The 21,982-nt window shown below is 32.0% G+C and overlaps 1 protein-coding gene across 1 annotated transcript; it reads right to left on the bottom strand.

Moving 5' to 3' along the window:
• Positions 1–1,872: 1,872 nt before the first annotated feature.
• On the bottom strand, positions 1,873–20,288 carry LOC118074402 (zinc finger protein 70-like). Its single transcript, XM_035095583.1, has 5 exons — positions 19,771–20,288; positions 16,573–16,671; positions 12,172–12,869; positions 11,623–11,899; positions 1,873–2,622 (listed from the first exon to the last, which is right to left on the bottom strand). The coding sequence occupies exons 1-5, from the start codon at positions 19,970–19,972 to the stop codon at positions 2,351–2,353; spliced, it is 1,548 nt and encodes a 515-aa protein (XP_034951474.1). The 5' UTR covers positions 19,973–20,288; the 3' UTR covers positions 1,873–2,350.
• Between the last annotated feature and the right edge of the window lie 1,694 nt (positions 20,289–21,982).

Here is a 21,982-nt window from a genome sequence, read left to right as displayed (position 1 = left end):
ATAAATATGCCAAAACAAGAAACTATTGTAGTTAATAAAAAACTTTGATCCCATTTAGTGATTGGTTTTTTTTAATTATTGTACTTTCTATAAAGAAGAATCTTCTTAATGGTCTAAATGTTCCTAGTACTTGACCTCGGGGTAAATTGAATTTCTAAATGATTCGGAAAATACATTGACAGAGTAGTAATAATCACTTTCCCCAGACCTATGGCTATTTAATAACTCCAGCTCAATTACTCTAGATGACAAGTGATCATTACAAAAGTGAAGGGTAAAATTGATTCTCTCTGTTAAGATCATTTAATCACTGGTCTTCTGAATCTTGTGTGTCTCTTCTGCGTCCCCAACTCACTGATGCTGTTAAAACACGTGGTGATCGCACTGCTGACTATAGAGACTAGAGAACTCGAATGGAATGAGATGATCTACTTCCCGTCTCCAGTATTCCCGTATATACCATACTCTCAGCTCAATTAATCTTACCCAGAATGCAATAACTGTCCAATCTGCCCTGCCAGTAGTGTGGGTCATTGGTGTCATTGTCTATGCGCACGCCATCTCGAGCCAGCTAAAACCAAAGAGTCTCCTACACCCTCCAATGTTAGCATTGAGAATCATGAGGCTATGAAGATTCTTGAGAGGAATGAACCACTAGAAAATCTCGAACTACTTGCAAAAATGAAACTGCCACGTTCTCTTTATGGGAAGGTTTAAATGTATAGGGTGCACATTGCTTCACTACTTCAAGATCATTCAGGCTAAACGTAAAGCTTTTCTACTAGGGAGAGAAAACATATTGGATCGTTAACGACGGGGCAGTTTGCCTAACTAGTAACTGGCTACGACTTTTGCTTCAGGATTCCCGTTTCGATAATTCAAAAAGACAAATAAAGATTACAGCAACTTCTCGTTAATTTGTTCGTGAACTCATTAGTCCACTATACTAACAATAATTAATTGAGAACAATCAAGATACAAATTTAATTCTTTGTCACATATACATTTATCACATAGCTTCACTATTTCTTTACTAATAATAAAACTTATTAAAAAGTACGCCTTAACAAATATGAATAATAATAAAACATTAATAATGAAAGTGTATTTTGAATTTAGACTTATTTAAAAACTGAGCGATCTTTTTCGTGTGTGGTTAAGATTCGAACTAATTTATACTAAAATTAAAAAACCTATTATGCACTGGTTTAATAGATTATATTATTCGCATATCTATATTTATTTTTAATCAATTAACATTTAGAATATTTTGCTTCAACTAAATTATATTTTTATATTTATGAAAAAATATGGCGATACATAGCAGGTGCATAAGAAATTTTTTCAACTTCTTCCACGAATTTAATTCGCATTATGAAAAAAAGGTTCATGAAAATGTATGGAATATATTGCTCTATGCAAATTCTCAGGCTTTAATACAGAGCTGGAAAATTTATGTGCATAAAAATTACCTCAAAGCCCGTGAGAAGAGAAGAAAAAAAAGGGAGACTTGAAGTAAGAGAGGAAGAATATGAAAAAAATTATAGAGAATAAAATGGCAATGCACTCTATACCTATACTTGTACGTACAGAAGACAATTTTTACAAATGGTAACAGCATTTATTGTTAATAATAATAATAATATTAATAATAATGACAATAATATTATTAATAGCAATGACTAATTACAATAATTACAGAATAATCAATAGTAAAACAATTTTAAGAAGTATGATAGACGAGATAATAGTGCTGAAGAAATTAAAGTTGGAAGGAATTTTTGTTCTATCATTATCTCGCAATCGTATTAACTATTTATATATATATATTATATATATATATATTCAATATATAATAATATAATGCCACATTACAGAATTATTTTTTAATTTATACATGTAGTAATTTATCCAAATCGACTAAATGATTGATGCTGGACAAATTATTATTTACATTCTTCATTTCTTTCAACCAACATCATAAGTAGATTAATATTTATTGTAATTATCCTCCATTACATTTTCAAGGAAATGTAATATTTTACATCACGATTTATCAAAGGATTCATCTTTCTTTTTCAAAGAAAACAAATAAACATGAAACAACAATAAAGAATATGAATAAAAATTGATTTTTCTTATATTATCAACTTGTAAATTGACAATACAATTCTCGGTTTATCTCTCCTTTGGATTGCTCAAATTTACGCTGATGAGTTCAATTACAACTAATCTTTGGTTATTGACGAGCATTAAGCATTAAGTCCAATTCACAAACACAGCAAATTTCCTACGGTTCAATTTTTCACTTGGCTTCTCTTTCACTATTTTATATATTTAAATCAAAATTTTACTGCAACACTTGAGGATTTGTGGAGATATGATTATTCTGGGTGATGGTATTTAGTGATACTCGATGTGTAATGTTCGTTACACTAGTAGCACCTAAATCTGCATGCTGTGTCTCTCGATGTCTTCTCAAGTCTACCTTTCGTTGGAATGCACGATTACAAAGTTCACATGCGAACGGCTTGTATCCTGTATGCTTCCTTGAATGTGTTATCAGGTTGCTGCTTTGAGAAAATGCCTTACCGCATACCTGACACTTGTGCGGTTTTTCTCCTAAGAAAAAAATTTGAAGATTAAATTTTATTGAATTTTTTGTTATGTAAGTTTAGAAAATTTTTTCTTAATAGTAAACTAGAGTTTAATTTGTATTTTTTTGAGTCATTATATGCATATAAAGCAGAAGATATCAAAGACATGTCTGAACAAAACATGGTAATACTACTGTAAAGAGTTTTTAATTAAAGCTTTTTTTCAAGTTTGTTTTGATGTTAACGTAATGTTTAGTTTCTCAGAATATTTATTTAAATGACAATAAATATATAATTATGAAGATCAAAATAATATAATGTTCACTATTGTTTATAATTGTTGATAATTTATTTTTTTAAAAGAAAATTATTCGTATTGGTAATAACAAAGAAAAATGTGTTTAAGAAATAGTTGATTTATTGTTTAGTAAATGTAAAAAGTAATTAATATTCATGTCAACAAAAAATCCCTAACAAATTTAATTGTTCATGATTGTTTGCTTCAACATGTAAGATCCAGTACCAACTTGAAATTCTAATAAACAAGATTTCCCCAACTTGTAAAGTTTCTTCCACATTATTTAGTGATTCCCCAAAAGTCTCATTCCACCTCTTCACGTCTACAGAAAATACTGTTGCCAAGTAATAAATATTCAACCGAGTTCTATTCAAGTGAGAGCGAAGATTGCAAAAAAGGATTGTAAAAGGTTTAGATATAAACATATATATCATAAGATGGTCAGCACTCGTGTGGAATCGCAGTCCAAATAACACGGTAAAATATATCTTAAAGTACAGAAGCTTGGAAGAGGAAAGACGTGAGGGGTCAATGAATCGAGGATGCGGGGCACGCCCGGTCAAGATTTCCTTCCAAGCGAGAATCACAGCCAGCCCGGCAACGAGTTTGCTTTCTCTGTCGTCTTCATCTCTTCTCTGTTGGTTATATCTCTTGTCCGAGTACTCAGTAGGTGAATTCGTGGACGAAAGTGCACTGGAATATAGAGAAGGGGTTGGAGAGTGTTCATCGCTCGTTTCTCTCATCTCGGCCACGAGCTCTGATTGGTGGCCGGGGGCGGCTCCAGCCCCAACGTTGCCATAGCGACAACGGATGTACCCGGCGAGATGAGGGAGAGAGAAAGACAAAAAGAACATCAACGAGCAACAAAACGAGAAGAACAAAGAAAGAGTAAGAGCTTCAGAAAAAGTAGAAGCTTTGGAATTAATGGACTTTTCCTCTCTATTTTATTTTTTTTTTACTTTTCCGTTTCGACTATTCGATTGACGAACATGTAAAAGCACCATATATCTATCCATGGTAATGAATATACAGAAACACATGGATGTATTTCGTTGTGTCAAAATTGACGCATCCTATCACGAACAAGCGCCATAAACAACTAGTTAATCGAACCTTCAATCTCGTCGATGCAAGCCCACCTAGCATTAGCATCGATTTTATTTTCACTTCTTTTTATTTCCAATCACATCTGTTTTACTAGTTGACGAAATATTCATTTCAATGTAATATATTGCGAAGAATTTTTAAGCCATACAATATCCAAGTTTAGATGGTCTTATAGAGTAAAGTTATGGAGTTGCATACAAGGATTGAAAAGAAAGGAAATAAAAAATATAAAATAAAACAAGACAACGTGGAGAAAAGAAGAGAGCAAAGACTTTCAGGAATTTACGAGCTCGTAAAAATCAAGAACCGTCCGAAGCTCGCACCGAGGTTACCCTTATCGTCTTTATTTCTACAAGAACTTCTACACGCTCTATTTTCACTATTTTTCCCTAGTTTTTTTCTTTCACTTCCACTGGCTTTACATAAGATTCATTGACTCTTCTGAGTGTGATACTTTTGAATTTAGGTATTTGGAATTTTAAAAATTCTCTGGAACTTGAGAAATTAAAATAGGAAGATTGAAAAAAGGTAGAATTGTTTAAAAGATTTATATAAGGGTGTGGTTTTTTTTTATGCTCGGGTATTAGAAGTTTCGGATTTGAATTTTTCATATTGCGTCGAATCTCGATTTTCCGGTGAAATTGTGTAAGGGATGAAAAAAATGCGAGGGAAAAATATATATGTATTGAGAGCCCCTGAGACTTAAGACGCCATTACATGCCCGGAGCAGCGACCGCTATTGCCACCCCTAAAACTATATTAAACTCCAAGAAATCTTAGGGCTCCTCTTTTCCTCATCTCCTCTACTCTTACCCTTTGTGTCCTACGTACTTTCATTGAGAAACTTTTATCACTTCTAAAGTACTCAAACTTTTCCCATTTTTTTCGTTTTCTTGAAAAATATGTCTTTTTAAGATGAGAATAAAACGACAATGCGAAAAAAATAAAGTTGAGTCGAGTTTATTTGAAAAGTTGATGACATTGAATGAGATGAATATCTTAGATAATTTTGCGTGGAAGATAAGTCGAGATTTGAGGGGAATTAATTTGAAGATTATTAACCCGGACTCTTGTAAACCAATTGGTGGTGCTTTAACTCAGGGATCTTCTCTCCGTCATCAATTTTCAAACAACGCTAAGGAAGAGAAAGGATCATTTATTATTACCAAAGTCAACTCATTAAAAATGTCTTTCTCTACTACTGATAGTCACTTAATATCACTCCTATTTATCATCTTTTCATTCTTTTCACAAGTTTTAATATGGAAATTTGCTTAATGATAACTTTAAATGAATACTATTAGAACTGTTTAGTGAAGTGTTGGAAATTTTTAGTGGAATAAAAGTTCATTAAGAGAGACAAGTAGAACGAAGTGAATTTGGTCAGACATAAATTGAATTGATGCCAAAAGTTTAACTGATAATTTAGAGATGAATAAGAATATTTTTAGAGTATTAATTTAATACAGAGTTATACAATTATGATTTTATGTTAATATAAATTAATTTGTATCCATAAATATTTAATAAAAATATTATGTATACAGACATAGACAAACCAAAAATAAAATTACAAATACATTATTTGCTAATCAAACTATACTTGAATCAGACTCGATTATTTATGAGCATTATAAATTAATTGTTTCGCTAATAGTTATTAACAGATTTAAGTATTGAAAATCATTCAAGGTTTATTGATCGTTATGAAGTGTAAAAAAAATGTACTCTACAAGAAGTAACATTTTCTTCTTTCAAATACGATGATTTGAATCAATTCTGTGGGCTATTTAGAAATAAACTTCACAATAATCTCGCCAAAAAGAGTTTTCAGTAATGCAGAACGTAATAAAAATAAAAAAAGGTTGTAAAAAAAAACGAGAGTGAAAAATCAGACGTTAGATTGCTAGTAAAAAAGCTAGAGGTGTGAGTAAGCAAGTAGTAAAGGTCCTCCGAGGTGGGGCCGGGTTTGCGTCGGCGGAGGAGCCTGGCAAAGGCATTGATTTCCTCTCGTCTCCATCGACCACGTTCCTACTCTAGGGGCTTCATGCCTGCCCTCCAATCCAAATCCCCGAGAGGTGAGCTCCAGAGTGCGCGAACTGAAAGAGCCACAGCGCGAGAACAAGAGCAAGGAAGAAGGATAAAAAAGAGAATAAAAGTAGGATAAGACTAGTCTCAATGTGCTGCAAGACGTATACCACCAAGGCTAACAGAGCTCACAAGGCGTTGAGAAAAAAACAAGAGCGAATCCGGGAGAAAACCACATCTCATATTTCACGTCGAGGACAGCTTGGATTTTCGTTCATCTTCCCTTTTTACACCGGAGTAAAGAAAGCTTCAGCTGGGATTACCAGGTCAGGTATCATTCAATCGGATTGGATACTCTTGGGACTCAAAATATTTATTTTTTGCTTGAATTGTTGTTAGTTTAACAGTCATCATTCTAGTATGTTAATTAAAGTTGCAGGGTTTACCACCGACTTACTCTTTGAATAATTTTTTATTTCATTTCAACAAAAATCATTTACTAGATAGATTTAAAAATTACTTTGTGATCATTTCTCAAGTTATTCAAATCAAAATCATCTATTGCTTTATTGATTTTTTCGTTATTAATTAATGACAAAGAGATATTATGCACTATAAAATGATATTAATTCTTTAATCATCTATTTAAAAATACAAATTACATTACAGAGAATCATAAATGATTATTTATGATAAAGCTATGAAAAAATGAATTAATAATCATAACATTTGTGTTGAAAAAGATCGTAGGCAATCAAACTAATAGTAATGTCCATAATTATTTAAAACATTCAGCAATATAGTTGATGCTAGAGGTAGAATCGATGACATAGATAGATCCCGTGGGTATCTGGAGGCCAGGAAATTCATTCGAATAGAAAGCTGCACTGGACATCGCGTTGTACTGACTATTTTCGGACAGGACGAGTACATGAATAGTGCGCAGGATAAAGTGTTGCCCTGGGACTTGGGATTCAGTGTACATACAACGCATGTACAACCACCCTTTTCGCATTGCAATGTTTCAGTCATATTGACTAAGTTTATTTTGTGATACTAAAATTTTTCATATCAACAATTTAAAAATCTGGATTTTATATTCTTCAATATTCTCTTTTTTTCCATTTCCCGTTGGTACTAATTGACAATGATATTTATGAGAACATTAGTGAATCCATGATATGAAAAGGAAGGAAGTAAAGTAGGAAACAGAGAGAGATGGAGAGCAATAGACAGAAACGTGATACCAAACTTAAGTCTGTTAGCTCCTTAGTGCTTTCTGGGATACCGCAGGAAGAACAGACATGTAATCCTCTTCTTACTGATCGTGGTAGATTGATGGCTATTAAATTATTACGCCACCGATCATATTAGGAATCGTGACAAATCCGATCTACTTCTGTCGAGTGCTGCTCTCCACTTCAAGATCTTATGTTTCACTAAATCGTTATTGTAATAGAAGAGATAGAGAGCATATCAATTCAGCGCATTAAACATAAGTGGATTAATCTATTATTTATTTTGAATTATATTTCTATTATTCATTTCTAATAACTTGATCGATATGACTTTATGATAATTCCTTTTATTCATGAATAATCATTATTTTATCTTTTTTTTTATTTTTCAAAATTATTTTTAACTTGGTAATTTAGTAATTCTTCAATCAAGTTTTGAAAAATTTTTCAATTAACTATATATAATTTTTCTTGTGACATTGTATCATTCATATAATAATTTTGAAAATTATGATGCCAAACAAGATTAAACGAAAAATGATTTTATTTAAAAAAAACATGATTAAATAAATGATTTAAATAAAACTTTTCCAATATTGAATAAACTTGAATTAAATATTTTTCTTTTAATCAATTATTCTTACAGTATGTCACATTTACAAACTGATTGAAAGAAGATATATCGTTGACGATAATTATTTTCTATAAAATTTAATTCTTTGAGATTAAAAATTGAATTTTAATCATTTCGTTCACTCATTTATTTAACATTATTACCTAATACATACAAAAATTTATGAAGTTATTTATGAAGAAAAAATCAGATCTATTATTAATGAAAAATTTGTTATTTATCCATGAGAATAAAATGATATGAAGAATAAAATTGGACTGTTCATGAAAGCTTTTCCTCATTATACATCCCTTTGTCTGTTGTCGCAAAGTTTAAACAGCTTAGAGGGATGTTGCGGTGTCGGTGAGCCGAAAATATGGCACAAGAGTAGTCCCTAGTAGTCTACTAGTCAGCCAGAAACCTCTAATAGCAGAGATAGTGCGCAAAAGCAACCTATGTACTCTCGCACTACTCGACTTATGGAACTAACCACTCTCGTGCACTTCTGACTACTTGAATTATTCACTGTCATCGTCACAAGACTTTACAAAATACTAACAAAAAAATTTTTTTTTCATAAAAAAATAAAACTCTATTATGTTCAAAAAATAACTTTTATATTTATACATCCTCTCTCTGACTTTATTTATTTTTTTTAATTCTACTCTCAAACTTTGATGGAGAAACACATGTTTCATGAGTGTATCTGTTAATTGAATTTTTTCTAGAAATAAGGGAGAAGAGAAAGTGAAGATAGCAAAGAGGAGAGAGCGTGAAATTGTTCTCTCCATCGTTCTCGACTTTGTTCGACGTCAATCGAACAGGTCGTGTTTATTGTCAAAACATGGGGTTGATCGTAAAAGAGTACTTTGCGTTTGTCGACCTGAGGGACAAACGGAATGAAGAGAAGGATAAGGGAGTTAATAAAAGAGACATTTGTGCGAATCTATTTAACATTTTCACCAGTTCTCTAGTACTAATAGAAAATGATCTCTTCAGCTCTTTCAATATTTCATTAGCAAGAATTATTCACCTTAGAAATAATAAAAATGAATGTTTTTAAATGATAAAATTTGGATAAAATAATATTTAATAATACAAAGCTGAATTGATCTGGTTAAGTAGTAAGTGGTGGTTATTTTAGACCACCAAGCAGAATGACCAGAGATTACATTCACGTGTTTACATTTCAGGGGTTGGGGTTTATCTGAAAGCAAGTACACTTGCTGCTTTGTGTCACCAGTTGGTTGGAATTATTTTTGCTTTAACACATCCGAGGAGATATGATCACTCTTTTACAAGTTAAACATAGGATAAAGTATATTCCTAATTCTTATTATGAATAAAAATAATTATAATAATTGGTGAAACATTTCAAATAAAAATATTTATGGTGTCAAGAATAGTAGAAATCTATCTGTAAGTGTTTCAAGATTTGCTTTGATAAAGAAAATCAATCATCTAGTGCATTTAAATATTAATTTTAATAAAATAAAAAATGTTATTTAAATAATTTATTGTTTATTGATAAATGGAAAATGAATTTAAAAATAAAATAAATATCAAAAATTAATAATAAAAATTTTATTGACAACTGTCATTGAAGTACAAAAAAAATATATATTCTTTTAATAAGTAAAATAAACTTTTATCACGATTTCAAGTATAAATAAAATATTTTCTGTTATTGGACAGAATGGCAATGAAAACGCGCGAAAATTTCCAGGATTTTAGCCACAAAGAACACCCGAAAACGCGTGGAAACTAATTGTCGCGAAATACCAGCGGCCGAACAATATTTGCCGAGCACTCATTCCATTGTCGGTATTTCGTCAGGTTTATTTATTCTCTCGTTTGTCTCCTCTTTATCACTCATTCATTTTTTTTTTCCTCACGCAGTCTGTGTCACCAATGAACAATACCTACAGTCAAGCTACCTAATAATGATTTTACGTAACGCCACACGCCGTTCCCGAGGGAACCTTGCGATGCCGCACCCTCGTTGCACATGGCCCGAGTACTCAGGGGGTGAGACGACAACCATAGACAGAAACTATAGTCACTAGCTCTGTCTGATTATCATTAGAGCTTCAAGTCGCTCGGGACAATCGTATGACCTCGACACGCATCACGTATGCCAGCACGTCACGTTATCACTTCTAGGCTAGATGAGATTTTGCACTTGTATTATATGCTTCTCTCACCCTCTTTTACTTTATGTTCAATCAATAATTTAATTAAAAATATTTTAATTAGATCCAACGTCTTTTAACATACATTCATAGCCTTGTAAAAAATAGTTTTGAAATACTTCTCATTTTTCTCAGCTTGATTTTAATTCCGAAAATAATTGTATTTATTATTATTATTATCATTAAATATTAAAATTAACTAGGAGAAATTTGTTGAAAAAAATTATACTTGTGTTAACAACTGAAAATATTGTCAATAAACTCTGAGAAAAATTCGTTTTAATCATACACAGTGACCCTGAATCAACTTTACAGAACGTAATTAAATAAATATGAGTTCTAGGTCACTAATTGAGGCATCAATTTGATTATTTGTAAAACTTGAGAAATTTATTCATTTTTAATAGTGGGTTTAAACATTAAGAAATAATAGAAATGAAATGACGAATTATAAAATAACTGTAATAATAAAGAAGAATACTAATAAAACAGATTGTAGCTCTCCAAGAATTATTTGTTAAACTTGCGAGAATGTCCCCAACCTGAATAATGAATTAAATGTTCCATAGCAAATGGCTCTTGGAACATTTTGTCGCGAATAATTCTAGTCCCTAAGGTTGTTAGTAGCTATCAGAGTAGTGACCAACAGTTTTGCTTTGTGCAGCTTTTTTTCGACTGAAGCTTCACTTAGGCGTCGAAGGGTCAGAATAAGTATAGAGGGTGTGTAGTAGCACAAAAAAGAAGTGACATAAATAGGAGGGCCGAAGGAGGCTGGAAGAAGTGCCACGAGAAAGCTGCAAAAGAGGACAAGGTGATAATTTGATAAGACATTGGAGTGTTACCATGGCGACGATACAAAACCCAGAGACCCTTGATACGAGGGATGAAGAAAGATTCACCCTCTTCCACGCCTCTGAGCCTCTTCTCATCCTCTTTGCCACCCTCTATACTTTCTCAAGCTCTCACTCCATCAACCTACGACACCAAAGTGTCAAATGTTTCCTTCACTTCACTCTCATTTTTTTTTCCTTGCTCCAGTTTAGTCATCAATAGCGAACAAGTGAATCCCACGACTTCAAAATCAGTGAAAGTTGATATTCAGGAGGGCGCGAGCTTGTTCCCACGCGCGATAATTCGTCAGTAGTAAAAATCTATTTGAAGATTGCCGGGGTCGCATCCCTGGTGGCAGTCAAGAGTCGAAGACCAGACATCAGTAGGGAGAAATGATAGACCAATGGGGAGATGAGTATTATTCAGGGCTGGAGGCATGGAAAAGGGCATTACAATTATTACCGGGCGTGCGCCGCACCCTTGCTACATATGTGGACGCCAGAAAAGAGAGAAAGAAACAAGTGCAAGAGAAATTGAAAGAGATAAATTTTCGTTACCAACTCATCCAGACTCTATGAATTATTAGTACCAGCTAGTCTAGCTTCTGCTAATTGATGTGAATTTGTTCGATTCTCTAGTAACTTTAATGAAACCATGATACAGAGGTTTAAAATAGAATGTAAAATATTAAAAATTGATACTGATACAAATAACATACCTGTATGGATATATGTGTGTTTCTTCATATCACTCTTTTGATGAAACCGTTTTCCACAGAACTGACAAGGATATGGTCTAGTGTCTGAGTGAATTAGCAGGTGAGTGCTTAACGTACTTGACCTCTTAAACGACTTCCCACACTGCTTGCATTCAAACACCTTCTCTGCTGAGTGCACTGCACGGTGTTGAGTCAGACTTATTTCGTGGCCAAATGTTTTATTGCACAGTTCACAGGCAAAAGGACGTTTGCCATTATGAGATCTTCTTGCGTGAACCTAAAAAATTAAATCAATTGAATAATTTTGTATTTCTTCATCTTTCTTTTGATATTTATTATATTCGACAAGCTTGTTAGGGCTTTTGTTTAAAAAATCTTTTAATCAAAATTACGGTATTATTGCTAGTAAAATAAATGATAATAATTATAGTAATATTATATTTAACACATCTGTATCTTATTAAAACTTGATTGAAGTTAAAATAAATTCATTAAGAGAACAGATTTACTCGGCAAGAAATGAAAAATAAAACTTCATGTAATCCATACCTCAAGACCATGTGGTGTACTGAACATTTTATCACATTTAACACAACTGTAGACATCTCCAAGCGGATGAGGATGATGAAGACCATGACTTGTGTGAGACGAATGGATTCCTGGATGTGTGGGATGAACTCCCCTTAAAAGTGGATGAAGGTGGGGAGGTAGAAGGTGGTGAGGAAGTAATTGTGGGTGTAAATAAGAAAGTGGATGATGCGGATGAGGTGGCAAAAGTCCCCCTTGAAGATGAAGTGGTGGATAAAGACCAATATTTGGAGCAGCAGGTCCAGGTTGATGTCGAGCAACAGTTGTAACAGTAGTGGCATCTGGAGATGCAGGCGACAAATTTCGTTGACTTGTTGGTGGATCTGGCCTGAGAAGAGCCAAAACACTAAAACTGTCTCCGGATTTTCTTGGAGGACGAGTCGATGGTGAGGAGGATCCGTGGACTAGAGATGGAGATGGTGTTGAGTGTATAGATCTAGGTGAGAGGCTTGAACCTTTTGCTTCTATTTCTTCATCGTCTCCAACTTCTTCAACGTCTACGTCAACTTCTTCCTCCTCTTCTTCGTCTTCTTCAACATCTACATCAACTTCCGGATCTCTCGATGTTCTTGGAGATGATGGACCTAATGAATGAGATGGTGATGGACTTCTTGTTACCGGAGAACCAACTAAGCGTCCTACTCCAAAAGATAATCGCTCTGAAAATTGTACAAAAAAAATTTCTTAATAGTTTTATTTATTTATATCAAATAAATCTTTGAGGAAATTTTCATATGTACATCGAAGTTATCTTTTATTTTAGAAATTCCAAATAACTTTTTTTCACTATGGTAAAGTTTCTTACCGCCAATAATTAATTAAGAATCTTTTTATTATAAATTTTTATCATCAGATTTATTTTCGACAAACTGAAGCAACCGGATTGACGTGGAAGAACATGTATAAAAAAAAAAGTATAGAATATATTTTATTCTGGGAGTCTCTTGTGAAATAAGATTTAAGTCACGTACTGCAAGGAAGTCTTTGAGGGCAAGAGTTTCGAGGATGAAGGCAGTGCATCGGACTAACGAGTCGGCTAAGGAAAAATGGAATCATAGAAATTCCAAAGGTATTTCTACTCTCTACTTTTATAAAAGAAGAATACTAGCATGAAAAAGATTCAAGAAATAAAATATAAAATTTACTCTTTTTCTCTACAAAGTTCATTATTTTTTCAAAATCATTTTGTCTGTATTGTATTTATATTTATTATTTATTATATTTATATATGATTTATTGTCAAGAATTTAAGAGCAATTAAGGGAAGTCAATAAATAATATTGACAATTAAGAATAAAGAGGAGAAAGACAAGTATTTAGTTGGAATGTGGCAGATCATTGGTGTCCAATATATTTCCAAAACACGTCAAACTATTATCCCTTGGCCTTATATCATATTTATAATCCACGCGAGTGCCACGCGAGCACGTGTCTGAGTACATTATATAGAAAGTGGCCATAATCGCGTTTAAAACCAACCGGCTGCACCCCTAAATTTTTGGGGAGACATCAAGAGGGATGGAACAAAATTGTAAAGCAACTGCTTCTTGATTTCCAATCAAATAAAAACGTCAAAGATTTTCTCATATATCAATTTTTAACTCAATTTTCATAACTCAGTGTGAGTAAATATTTTTAAACATTTATCATTTAATCACTTTACTTTTTTCCTCCTTTAAACTTATTTTTTTCTTAATTAAATTTTTTAAAAATTCTTTGTGAGTTCAATTTTTTTCATGTTTTAAACTATTACTTTTTCTTTCATTTTTAATTAATTTATTTAGAAAAAAAACCTATATTCTTATACACACAAAAAAATTTCTAAAATATAATAAGCAATTTTTTTGTAATCTTTTAAAAACTGATTTCATGGTAAAATAAATGTTCAGCTTTTATTGTCATTTTAAATTAAACATATATACTTTCATTATTCTCTTTAGAGAGATTAAACGTTGTTTTTATTAAGTTAAACATTTTATCATTAGAGCAACAAAAAGTTGACTTGTTGAAAAAAAAAGGTTGTATGCAAGTGTGTGAAGCTTAAGACGACGAAAGTAAAGGATTGGAAGACAACTGCTTACGCAAATGCCGCGTCGAGAATGCGGTAAAAAGTATCTCGGAGAGTGGTAGCCGAATGTTGGAGAAAAAGTGCAGCAGATGGCAGGAAAATAAAATTAAAAGGAAAAATGCAGTTCAAGAAGTGTAACGAAGACGTCCGGGTTATTATACTTTGCAAGCTCATTCAGTTTATTTCCGTTCATTTATTTTACTTTATTTTGATAATCACTCCATGTTGCATTCATTTATTCAATTCAGCCTATTTTTTGCAGTATCATCATTTTCAGTTGCAGATGATGATAATTCGAGTATTAAAGTATTTAAACACTTGAATACAGTAACAACAATAACAAAGATTATTTTATGAAGACACGTAAGATTTGTTGGTTTATTTAGAGCATCATTCAGAAAGTATATCAATACGATGGGTGACTTGATGTCTATGAACCAAGTAGTCGATGATCATAGACGGCCCCTGGGATTAATAAAGGAAGGCCAAACTGGGGGAGACAATTAGATCGAGTTAATGGCCAACTTTAATCCTCCGTCGTCAGTCGTTTATCGGTAAGAAACGATCCGCTTTTGTTATTTATATATCCACTTACTACCTCCTCTTAGCTAGGAATAGATTGATCAAAAAAATATAATTGAAGGATTTAATAAACAAAAATAACTAGTTATTTTTCAGCTATTTTTATCAAGTGATACTAAAAGATATAAGTTTTATTACTTCCTTATATATTCCTTGATAAAAATAAAGAAACAAAAATAATTTTCTCTTTAGACTGTATTAATATTTTTATTTATTAAATTACATTTTTCAATAATTTGATCAATTTATCATATTAGATGATAATAGAATTTCAAGTATAATTATTAAAGTATCTTGAAATAATGGATACTTTATATTTTGCCAATAATTTCAAAAAGTAGTGTCAATAATTGCAGAATAAATATTTAAACCCCAACTGTTCTTACGACAAATTTACCAATTGATTTTTCTGTAATTCGATAAAACCTTTTGAGGGTTATCGCTCTTTCGTTCCCCCAACATTTCAATATCAATTTATTTGTTATTTAATATCCAAACTATAAACAACTAAAATAATTATATTTTTTTCAATTATTTAAAAAATCGTCTTACAAAATATCTTTATTATTAACTGTGCTAAAAAACTGATCAAAAATGCATTACCATTTTAAGAAAGAGCAATAAAATTCTTCCTGCAGAAGAAATAAATTCTTTGAATAATTAAAATCAATTGTAGCATTTTATTCACAGAATTTTGAATGTTTCTGGTATCTATAAAGTTTGAGAGAATTTGAGTTGAGTCTGATTGTGTGTTTAGTAGTGTGCGGGAGGCGTATAATCTGTTTCAATTTCGTTGAAATACTTTAATGGTTTGAACGAATAAAGAGAGGGAGAAGGGTAAAGCGAGCGGTCACGTGCGAGGTACCGCGACTCGTATGTGGGTGCGTTTAACATGACAAGACGTTACTAATTCAGAGTAGGTACACTATACGAGAGATCCGCCGCCACAACCGGCGCTCGAGTACAAAGGGGCCGACCAACCGAATCCCTGTGTTGCGCCTCTAATCTGCTCCAATTGGGGTGACGGTCGGCGACGACGGCGGGGAGACTGCTGCAGCAACAGAAGAACAAGGAAAATAAACGACTGTATAGATATATGCTACGTAAGTGAATATGACAAAGAAAGAATGAGAGAGAAAGGCTGCGCATGACGCGTGCTACCATTTATCCCAATCATCGGACGACTGGTTGTACTTATGACGATTGATAAAGAAAAACTTGCCGTCATCCGGGAGTAAAGGAAGTAAGTGGAAGAAGGGTCATAGGTCAAAACATTGTCTCATTGATGAAATTATTTAAATCGTCGATATTCAATACAATTAAATCATGCATCAGTTATTTTAACCCTTAAATAATCTATGATTTAATACATTATCATTATCAGACTACGCCTTTAATTTAGAGGATTATTTTATATTCAAATTCTGTTTAATTAAGAATTCAAGGCATTTTTTAAGAGCTAAAAGTTTGTTTAATCCAAATATTTAATAATTAATTAGTTTTCAAGCAATGACCGGTTATTGTAATTTAATTATTATAACAGATTGTTAATAATTTTTTGAAATTATTTATCTGGTTTAAGTAGCTAATTAGGTCCATTTGAAATGAAATTTTTCCCTTTGCTTTTGGAGTAAAAATGAAGTATTTTAAAAGATGAAAGATTTTTTATGTGCAGAAATCTGGATATGAATTTTTTATTGATATTATCTCACCTGAACTATTTTTGTCAAGAGTAGGTAAGGTTGTGACACTCGTATTTCCAAAAGGCTCCCAAAGTCTTGGAAACATCAACCTGACATTGCATCCTTCTGCTGTAATAAATGAAATACACAAACTTGTTAGTTCAATTAAGTTGTTCTCTTAAATCTTACATTTCTTGGGCAATTGATGGAGTACAATTTTCGGGAAAAAAGCCAGAAGGATTTTTCAGGCGAAAGAATTTAATGCTAACGTCTTGAATACACGAGAGAGTAAATTTAGTATTCTTTAGACGTCCTGAAGATCAACCCCTCGACAAGGGCGTCTTTATTAGAAGAATAGAAGGAATGAGAAGTTCTCTATTTATCAACATCATTTTTAGTATTAAAAAATCCTAAATTTATTTATTCAGTCACATATTCATAGTATATTGTTCGAAATTCTCTTCTATCAACGATTATCATTATCAAAAAGTTTTTAATCGTAATATTGGAGAGAAAAAGGACTCGAAAAATATAAAATATTAATAATATGATACATTTATATAAATTTTTAAATTTCAATTACATCTAGGATCTAATTGAAATCATTTTTTAAAATTTCTTTATAAGAAAATGGTTCTTATTCTAAATTGATTAAAATTATTAACTACTCATTAAATCATTAAATCACTGCGTAAATCAGTAATCGGATTGGTACTAATAATCAGTAAATATTCACTGATTCGTTTAAGAGAGTATTTAGTTGATAATCTTAAAATTTATTATTTTATTCTGAAAATTACTCTAAAATTAAATATTGTTCAAAAAGCTACATTATTTTTTATTGCGAAAAAAATGCAAACTTAAAAAAGTTGATTGTTATTTTATAAAAGTTTTCAATCGAAAAAAAATACAGTGAGTCAGACACTCCTGAAATGATTTTTAAATGAAAAGTGAAAAACTTAGGCAGCAATTCAAAAATAGATGATGATGTGAGAAAAGTAGGAAAACAAAGAAAAAATGTAATCCAAGCAATAGGAGCACGGATAATCCTCCGATAGGCCGACGAGGTCCCTCTGTCATACAGATTAGACAGCCTTGCCGCAAAGCTATCTCGCGCCCCGGATTATCGAGAATAAATCATATATTTTCCCTGTTATATGTGTACAAGTAAAAAGAGAGAGAAGTAAACACACACTCGGGAATGATAACGAGCGTTGCAGTGTTGAGAGTGAATGTTTGTCGGAACAGAAAGAGAAAGAAAAAGCCCAGCTACAACAAGAAGAAAGAGTATAGACCAACGATATCATCACATCCAGGTGTATGCAGGCAGTTTTAACACATCCTCACTTGCTATCACTTAAGTCGTAAATCTATAAATCGCAAATCCAGCGTGATTTCTGCAGTTACAAGATACGCGTCAAAGTATACTAAAATTATTATTTCCTTTCAGATAATTATTTTCATTAAACTTTTACCTTTTTTTTTTAAATAGTATTTTTATCAAACAATTTTTTTATTTGTAGTTTGAGGTTAAATCAGTGATTATTCCTGTATTTAGTCCGACATGAAAAAAATTGTTTCTTTTGATGAAAAGTCAGCTTTGTGTATGTTTATTAAATATCAAATATTTGAATGATATAAAACTGATTCATACTGACAATGTAATTAATCTATTCATAGAATAATACACTAATTTTATTGAATACAAGCAGTTTCAAGGTCTCTATAACATTATAATGTTATAGGATATAATGTTATTGGAATATATATATATTACAAAGACAAATTAAAGTGTTTAAATTGAATAATTCATTTGTTTAACCATCTTGTTTTAGGATTTATTCAAATTCCAATACTTTTAATACTTTTATTACAGAAAAATTAATATTCCAATTGAAACTATTCTACAATAATATATGATTTTTTTTTAATCAATTGTAATTAAAGGACATATTTTTTGATTCAATTAATTATTATTGAAAAATCCAATTATTTGTAAAAGTATTAAACAATTTAATTTATTCTTCTTGATTTATTGAAAAAAAATGATAAAAATCGTTCACATTTATTCAATAAAATTCTCTGCAGTTATAAATAATAATTGCTTTTCTTTCAATATGCAAAAGTAGATGATGAAATGTTGCAATTTTCAAAGTCAATTACAGATTTTTATAATTTTGTAATTAGCAATTTTTTCTAATCTTTTATTGAAGGAAATATAAATTCTTGGAAATTTTTATCCCATAAACCAGCAACATGAAATTAATTAGGATATACATAAGAAGGCTGGATTAAAGTATATTCCACATAATCGACATTCACTAAAATATTAGCAGAAAATGGAGCAATTGATTGTTGCTATAAATTAAATGCTGTCATTTACCTGGCAATTATAATCAACTCAAGCCATTTAGACGCACAAGCTCTCTGTTATAGGTGTACTATTGGGTTAAGCTGTCAGTCACATTAACGGATATTAACTGCTTGTCTATAGACAGACACATTGCGTGTATACACCCTTGATATAATGCTTGAGCATCACGTACACCTGTTGAACAGAGTTCGAGTCACGCACCTGACACGCAACTATTCTATCTTTCTCCATTAAGTGTCTCATGTTTACCTAATTAACTAGAAATATTTTCACTTTATGTGAAAGCTCACAAAAAGCTTGCTAACATCAAGAAACTTATCAAAGATATTTTTTTAAAAATTATTCATTGATTAATCTACCATTTTTTTTCGTTACTTTTAACTATCGAATCGCTGATTGAAGGACTCGTTGACAAATGAAGGGAACATGGAATTCCAGGTATCGTTGCATCGAATGCGAAACAGAGGTGGGTCAGTGCAAGGATAATAGGCAGGTAATGGATTGACTGATAACAGACGTTGCATTCAATTCTTCGTTGGCAATTAAATACATTTGGTTGTGAATTCTTTCTTTTACTTTATACTGATAATAAAATATTTTTTGTCATTTTAATAATGAACATTAATTTATATTAATGAAGGTAAAAATAATAAAATAATAATAATAAAAATTAAAAAGCAAATGATTTTAGAAATATTTTTGAATTTTTTTGTGATGATATTTAAAAAAGTATTGATGATTTAGATAAAATGATTGTTTCTAAAGATTTGAAATGTGTTTTTGGAATAAAATAAGTTTAAAATACAGATTTTGAAGAAGATGAAATTGGCAAAAAGATGATTAAAAACGCTCACCAGCTTCAACAGGAATTCTTGAATGATCAGCAATATTTTCATTATTATTAGCTTCAGGAACAAGTGGTTGTTGATGAACAAGTGACGACGGTGGTTGTTTAGGTTTGACTACTCGAAATGCCGACGCCTCGGCAACACCACGTCGAGAAAAATCCAATGGACCGACGCCAACCGGCGAATGCTGCTGCTGAACCTCCATCATGGTTCTAATTATCAGCAGCTTTATTATAAACCAAGAATAATTGTTTCTCAAATAAAATTACAATCCTTTAATCCACTTCATACGAATGCACTAATGTTTTTTATATCTCTTCTCAAATAAAAACAATTTAATTTAATAAAATAAAACAGAGTAATTTAAAATAAGATAACAACCGCACAATATTTACAAAAGACACGCAAACGTTTAATAGTTTCTTGTCACAAGTTTTGTTATTTTTCCTAAACTGATCTTGTCCTCACGATTGAGCGTATGATACTGAAATGCGACGGCGACTTCTCGTTAGTATCTTTCCAGACGACCCTCCCACTTTTTCAAGCACAGATTTTATGATCCACGCGATGGAGTAGGGCAGAAAAGTGACATGAGATAAATATGATGATAAAAAAGAAAGAAACGTAGTAAAAAATAATAACAACAACAGTGATAATAATAATTATTATTATGAAAAAGAATAAAAATAATAATAATAACAAGGGAAATGAGGAAAATTTGATCGGTTATAGTCGTGAATGCTGACACCGAGGGAGGAGAGAGACGTTGATAACGGGTGCACCTCGACAGTCGACTGCTGTTAACGGATCTGATAGTGCCTCCAGCCCCCCGTGTGTTGACGGACAAAGTTGGTGGATCTGAGCACAACGTGTATGAGACCATCAGTGAAGAGTAGATTGTGAAAGAGCGGGGCAAGAGAAGGATGAACGTGCGTTGGAAAATCCTAGTAAGAAGGGGGGTGATTCAAAGAGCAACAGAGAGAAGCTGAAGAGAGTCAGGGATTTTCATAGAAGACCACGCCCATACTTGCCACGCCTACTAAAATTTCTCCCCCACTATTTATTCTCCAGCATGCTGGTCTACTGCGCTAGATCGTGTGTCTGATCATGCCTCTCTTTCTCTCCTGTGGACTGCGTTTTCGCGAGAGCGAGGCTGAGATCGAATCGCGCGCACACGCAACCACCGTAGTAGTATACGATGAGAAGTACTTCGAGGAGGCTAAAGAGTGGGAACGAAGAAGACAAAGTGATCCGACATCAAGCTGAGGGGAAAAAGGATGAGGAAATGAACGTGAACCAGAAACACGAGCAATCCCGGGTTTGTGGGGAAGACTCATAATTTCGAGGTTTCGCTGAGGTCCTTCCAGGGACACTAGAATTCTTGATAGCTATGGATTGAACTAAATTTTTTTCCGGAGCTTTCGATGAGCTTTTTCAATATTCACTAACTTTAAAAGACTGATAGTGAAACTTTATTTATTATACAAATTGATTACCAATCGTTAATACTTTTTTTAATAAATTGCATTTTTTTTTTTTCATTATACAAATAAACTCTAGTCAGAGAGTACTTTGATAAGGTTTAGATTCTTATTTTTTAATGTTTATTATTTTTCATAAAAAAAATCATTCAATTGAATCTTTTAGTCTTGATAATATTCAATGAATTTGTTGTGTGGCTTGAGAAAAAAATGATTTAAATTAAATAAAAGTCTTCAATTAAAATATTAAATAGATATTATTAAAAATTTTCGTGACAGACTCCAAAACATATTCATTATATTATAAAAGAAAAGAAAGAAGTGTGAATTTATCGTAAATAAGAGTCAATATGATTAAAGATTATATTTCAAGTGGTCCGCTTGCCATCGATTAAATCAATTCATGATTCAGATTTTTATTGATGTAACGAATGAATCATTTAGTTTTCTTTAACTTCATTAATCTTTATGGATACATATTAAGTTATTTTTCATTCAGATATATAAATGTTGTATAAGTCTATTGAATAACTGTGATATAAAAGTGTATTAGATACAAATATACACGAAGGAGGAAGGAAAAAAAAAGAAGAAACCGAGTATAAAAATTTCCATACACACTCTGTATAGATGCATCAATCATACTCGCTCACTTGGTTCGTCGCCTGTTCCCCTGAGACTTAGCCTAGTCTTCGCTTTATCTTTTGCAACAGGGAAATTACTCACTTACCACACGT

This window comes from Chelonus insularis, unplaced genomic scaffold (assembly GCF_013357705.1).
Source record: "Chelonus insularis isolate UGA/USDA-ARS -01 unplaced genomic scaffold, ASM1335770v1 contig_135_pilon, whole genome shotgun sequence".
In the NCBI taxonomy this organism is placed as follows: Eukaryota; Metazoa; Arthropoda; class Insecta; order Hymenoptera; family Braconidae; genus Chelonus; species Chelonus insularis.
The sequence above is the reverse complement of the archived record's forward strand: the minus strand, read 5'-3'. Positions and strand labels throughout refer to the sequence as shown.